The 6000-nt window shown below is 40.1% G+C and overlaps 1 protein-coding gene across 1 annotated transcript in view; it reads right to left on the bottom strand.

The window, feature by feature from the left end:
• Nucleotides 1–203: 203 nt before the first annotated feature.
• The window catches only part of LNX2 (ligand of numb-protein X 2), a 59882-nt gene continuing 54085 nt past the window's right edge, over nt 204–6000 (bottom strand). The window contains exons 9-10 of the mRNA XM_065634083.1: nt 5796–5954; nt 204–2539 (exon numbers count right to left, since the gene is read on the bottom strand). Coding sequence (XP_065490155.1) covers nt 2404–2539; nt 5796–5954 — 295 coding nt within the window. The 3' untranslated portion in view covers nt 204–2403. The remainder of the gene's footprint in view (nt 2540–5795; nt 5955–6000) is intronic.

Below are 6000 nucleotides of genomic sequence, written 5' to 3'. Positions count from 1 at the left end.
GCGGGATGAGCACACCCTCAGAGTCTTTTGGTACACTCACTAACTGTAATTTATAATAAATCATAGAAGAAAAACTATATATTTAAACGGAGTCTGCACTGAGCTACCCATATCTTTTGCAAAGAGTGAGACAATACTTTTGATTTATTGCAATGAGTAGAATGAACTTTTATTTTCATTCATCCTTCATTAATACCATACAATTAGATAGCGATATCTGGGAGAAAAAAAAAAATCTTGAAATAATTTAAAACAGAAGGCACAGGAAACCAAACCCAACTATGCAGCTACAAGAGAAACGGGAAAAATTATTCAGGATGGGAATTAATTCAGAAAGGTTTGTTCACTAGACATTCTGATCAAAAGCTACAGCACAGAGAAACAAAACTGCACAGTTTAAGCTAACCCATGCTTTTGTTACATATACATATAAAAGAAAAAAAACCATAAAAATCTGATTTCTGCAGGGTTTTGAATGAAAAGTGTAATTTTAAAAATAAAAACCATTAACTCTAGTACATATGTCAAAATCTTCCTTAAAGTCTACACTAAGATGTACTTAAAAAAAAAAAAAAATCTATGTTAAGAGCAAAGCATACAGTTAAACAGCATCTGGGGACAGGAAGAAACTTGTTCTCAAATCACTCAGACTATCAAATAAGTTTGGTGTTTGCTTTAGAAACAAAGATTCTCAGTACAGTAGAGGACATTCTTTTGTATTTTAATATTATGAAATTAAACCAATAGTATACATTACAGCGAGGAATTAAACCACGTCATTAATATGAGAATTTTAATTTTTTGCAAAAGAGTAACTTTATTTGTTTTGAAAACAAAGCTACTGGAATTAATGACATGCGATACTATGCCCTGATATTATACCGGCTAAGTTTGAAAACGAAGTTCATGCTTCACAATTGAAATATGCTGTGATTCTCAAATACATTCTTCTGGTAATTAGTAATACAATATAGAGGTCATTCATAAAATCAGTTCAGGTTGGGAACCTGGTTATAAACGAAGCTCTTTTCCAACCACGCAGAACACTGACAGCACACAGGGTTTACTCCGGGTCAGCACATTTCTTTCTGGGCTCCCCCCCTCTTTCCTTAAACAAATGGGTGCTTAGCCTGCAAATATCATGGAAAGGCAAAGTCTAGAAGTTACAGGTTGGTTTGTAAAAATACTAAATACAATCCAAGATAAATAGTGTTACTCTTACTGACAACTTAATAGCAGGTGCTCCCTAAAGGAAAAAAAAATCCTGAAATGCAAGAGAGATCGTTTCAGCATTTGATATCAAGGCATTTTGCACATTTGTCACAAGATGACAGAATAAGAGTGAACTTTGCAGCTTACTTTGTAGTTGGACTCAAATTCAAAGAGCCTCTCTTCTAGCCTGCCCACCTGTAAACCATAACATATGGTTTCTTAATAGCTTGCTTTTTTTCCTGGAAATCATTCCCTCATTTAGAAAGTACAAGTCAAAGTGTTGTTTCCACACATGAATAAAGACAGCTGACAACTACAATAGAAACGGTAAAAATGATCTTCATAAAAATGTTCATCAAAATTCTCTGACATAGCAAAACATTCATTTGTAAAGTCAAGTCTAATACTGCAAGCCATTCACTCAGAGTGACCTCAGGCATGTGTATTCTTGCCAGCATTGCACCAGTAATTACTTCCACATTTCTTGTCATTATAGGATACAAACTCTGAAATATATTAAAGTTTCCTAACAAAGAGTCCAATTATTGCACTTTATAAAAATTCCAGTAATTTCAGGCTTTTGTCCTACTTTTCTATGAACACTGACACCTTGCAAGAAAAATTTGGGGGACCAAGTAATTTCTAAGTAGTAACATGGATTTCTTGGATCAGTCTGAAATATTGAATCAAAAATGGAAAGGCTTACGAAACGAAGAGACGTACCTTTGGAAACGGATTTTGATTCATAGCAGCAGATAGATGTGTCACGGTGGTACTGACACACGTTCTCTTCGCAGGGAAGAATGGGCACATGGCTATTAGGTTTATATATCACATATAACTTGAGGACTGTGCAGAGAAACCCAAAGAACCGGTAAGTTGTTCTGCTGGGTCTACAAGCCTGGCGGGGAAAGCTCAGTGACAGCCATATCGGCGTGTGAGTTTCTCTGTGAGCTCGTGTATATTTGCAATTGCATCAGCAGTGGATATAGCAAACAGAAATGGCTATTTCAGGATGGAAAGATAAATAGAGTGAGTCTGAGAGGCCCGTAAAAAGAGGAAAATACAGCAGTTTTGGCCCTGCTTATAACCAGCTGTATCAATAAGGAAAAAAAAAAAAAAAAGACAAAGGAGATTCTTGTGCCAGCTATCTAGAAAAAGAAGCTGCTTGAACGACAGTGATTCACAAATCTATATGAGGCTTCCAGGCCAGCAAATCACCGTTAAAGTCACTTTGTTCCTCTGCTCCTTCAGCATGGGAACGAGTGCAGAATGGCTCATTCCAACTGTGGATAGTCCATTTACAGCAACAATCATATCACCACACCTAAAAACACAAGAAGAAAAAGGAAAAAAAAATGATGACTGCTGCTCTGCAGTAACTAGCACACACCAACAAACAGCACTTCACCTCTGGGGTGACAGATTTCCATCAGGTTGGAAGCATAGCTAAAAAACCCCAAAGGGTTCAATTTAAAGCCTGTTTTAATATTGAAACTCATCTGGGAAATTATCAAATCATTGGATTTCAATTCTAATATAAAAATAATTCTGCAGCATTAAGAGCTGACCTGTAGGGAGATGTGAGGAGAGAGGTGGCAAGATCTAATGGAGTCAAGAGATCACGAGATAGCACGTGCATGACAGAAGCATTTCTGTTTGTTTGTGTGGATTATAACACATTTACACCAAACATGCCTTTACCATAGGTGGCGAAAGTAAAGATACTTATGGTTACCAACTGCATTCCAAAAGAGAAGCATGTTTTCAATGGCTTACATTTTTGTCAAATGTAACCATTTGGCTTGAAATCTCCCTCAGCAGATGGTTCAACTAAGAAGCTGTAGCATCTCATGTGTTTTGAAGCAGATACTGGAAATTTGGGAGGGTACTGTTTTATGGCCTTGAGAAAATTGACCTCAAAGGGTTAAGTTTCAGTTTTTACAGGCTCAAGAATTGACCTCAAAGGGTTAAGTTTTAGTTTTTACAGGCTCAAGAGAAACTTCAAAAAAGCACCTAAGTTGTTCCTATGTTGAACATGCTCCATCTCCAAGCAACTCTTCTCTGTGACTTGAGTGTGCATTTGGCATCCCTCAGAGCAGTGGCACATGAGTCTGGAGATCACACAGGACTTCTCCTGAAACTGGTCCTCCCATTTACTGGAGGCACCAAAAGTGATGGCAAAAGGATGCTCTCCTGAGCTCTCCTGGTGCCCTCCACTAGGGCAGGGCAGAGGAAGAACAGGCAGTGAGACCAACACCAGTCAAACGTGCATTCAAAAGTCCTTCTCTGCCTGAACCAAGGTACCCCAGCGCCCAAACCACGCTACGGTTCATCGACGGGGGTGTCACTCACCCAGCCTTGCTGCTGAAGTCATTTCACCTTCTATAAAATCATGCCAGACAGATCATGTAAGGCAGAAAACTGTCTTAGTTACTGTACTGTGATGTTAATTACTCATTTCCCCTCTAGCCTAACAAAATATTTACATAATTCAAACAAAACATAACAGCCTCAAAAAGACCTGCCCCACGATAACGCATGGTGCAGGTTCTAAGGAGCTCTCCCTTGTTGATGGTTCTTTTCTATATTCTCAGTGAGACGGTACATGTGAACAGAAGGCACTACATCACAATATCAGAGCAGAGCATCTTTTCCATTCCTCACCAGGGGGTAAGTGTGACCACATCCACTCTTCCCCTCTTCTTAGGAACGACGCTTGAATTTCCATTTATGTGAAGACTTCTAGTTATTAAAAGCCCAATATGAAATTATTTACTTCGGCTTGAACTGAAATCTTTCATTTAATCCAAACTGCTTCATAGTTGGCCAAAAAAAAAGTAATTTTGTGTTCAGCCAAGCTATTTTTAAAATTTATTTATTTAGCCACTGAACTGAAAAAATCAATTATTGTCAAGGCTCTAGGCATAAGTACATTTTTTTCTTAAGTTATTTAAGTTAAGTAAATCAACATGTAACAATCATTCTATAAAACTTCGAGTTGCATATTTTTTATTGCCACCTTCACAAAAAAACCCAGTTTATGAACAAGAAAACCTTTAATAGGAATTTAAGTCCTAATTCTGAACTAATCCTACACAAGGCTAAGATGCATATATGGATGTAAGTAAAACCATATAATCTTCAAGGTCAGAAGGGACCTCAGGAGGTCTCTAGTCCCACCTTCTGCTCAAAGCAAGGTCAGCTGTGAGATCTGACCAGGTCTCTCAGGGCTTTATCCAGTTGGGTCTCAGAAACCTCCAAAGGCAGAGACCACACACCTTGTGCCACAGCCTGACTGTCCTCACGGGGAAAGAGTTTCTCCTTATAACCAGTCTCAACCTCTTCTGTTCAACTTGTGCCCATTGTCTTTTATCCTCTCACCCTGCACCACTGTGAAAAGCCTGGGCTCTGTCTCCTTGATAATCTCCTTGTAGGTACTGACAGTGGTTGTTAGGTGCCCCTGATGCCCTCTCCTCATGGCCAAGTGCTCCAGCACTCACCATCTCAGGGGCCTTTGCTGAACTTGTGTCATTTATCAGTGTCTTTCCTGTCAGCTGATGACTCTTAGGGCACTCGGTTCCTTAACGATATTTTCAGAGACCTTTTTCATCTGCTTTCTTGCCTTTCCATTAAAGCAGCAGTACCCATCTTCAGTATCAGTTTCCAGCAGTGGCTTCAGAAGGCTATATAGGCTCATAGAATCATTTTGGTTGGAAAAGACCTTTAAGATCATCAAGTCGACCTAACCTGTCAAGTCCAGCACTAAACCACATCCCTAAGAAACTCATCTATGTGTCTTTTAAACACCTCCAGGGATGATGACTCTACCACTTCCCTGGGCAGCCTGTTCCAATGCCTGACAATGCTTTCCATGAATAATTTTTTCCTAATATCCAATCTAAACCTCCCCTGGAGCAACTTGGGGCCATTTCCTCTTGTCCTATCACTTGTTACTTGGGAGAAGAGACCAACACCCTCCTTGCAACACCCTCCTTGCTACACCCTCCTTTCAGGTAGTTGTAGACAGTGATAAGGTGTCCTCTCAGCCTCCTTTTCTCCAGGCTGAACAGCCCCAGTTCTCTCAGCCAATTCTCGTAGGACTTGTGCTCCAGACCCTTCAACAGCTTCGTTGCCCTTCTCTGAAGGAGAAAGGATGAAAGGATAAAGCAGTTTTCCCTGCTTTACAGAAGTAAGTTCTTAATTTTTCAGCTGTTCTCTACGATGACAAGAATGTTACCAACTAGCCAGCTCTGCACATATACATTTTGCAATGTCTCTTGGCCTAAAGAAGAGTTCAACAGGGAGATGGAGATAGCAGGTGACACCAGCACCACAGCTGGGGAGGACAGGAGATGGCAGAGGAGTCAGCACAAGTTCCACCTCTGACAGATGCCCCTTCCCCAGCAGAAACACCCTGTTACTTCCCTGCACCACTCATCAGGAAGGCAAAGCATGACTGGGCTGCAAGACCCTCCTCAACATAAGATGCTACAGCGTATTTCATTAAGCAATTAGTTGCACCAGTGCATAACTACTTAAAAGTGTTAATTATAATTATTACTACCATTATTTTAGCTTACTTTAATCTTCCATCAAAGTACGCAGGAGTTCCAAGAACAATCGTTTTAATGAAGAAAGGCTGGTTCGTGTGGTTCTCCTCGTAGCCACCGACAATGCTGAAACCCCAGCTCCCTAAATTGCTCCGCCGCAGGACTACGTCATGGCAGCTGTGTAGGCAGCTGTGGAATAGGAGCACAGGATAGCAAGAGAAAAGCCATGTATACC

This window comes from Caloenas nicobarica, chromosome 1 (assembly GCF_036013445.1).
Source record: "Caloenas nicobarica isolate bCalNic1 chromosome 1, bCalNic1.hap1, whole genome shotgun sequence".
Classification (NCBI taxonomy): Eukaryota; Metazoa; Chordata; class Aves; order Columbiformes; family Columbidae; genus Caloenas; species Caloenas nicobarica.
The sequence above is the reverse complement of the archived record's forward strand: the minus strand, read 5'-3'. Positions and strand labels throughout refer to the sequence as shown.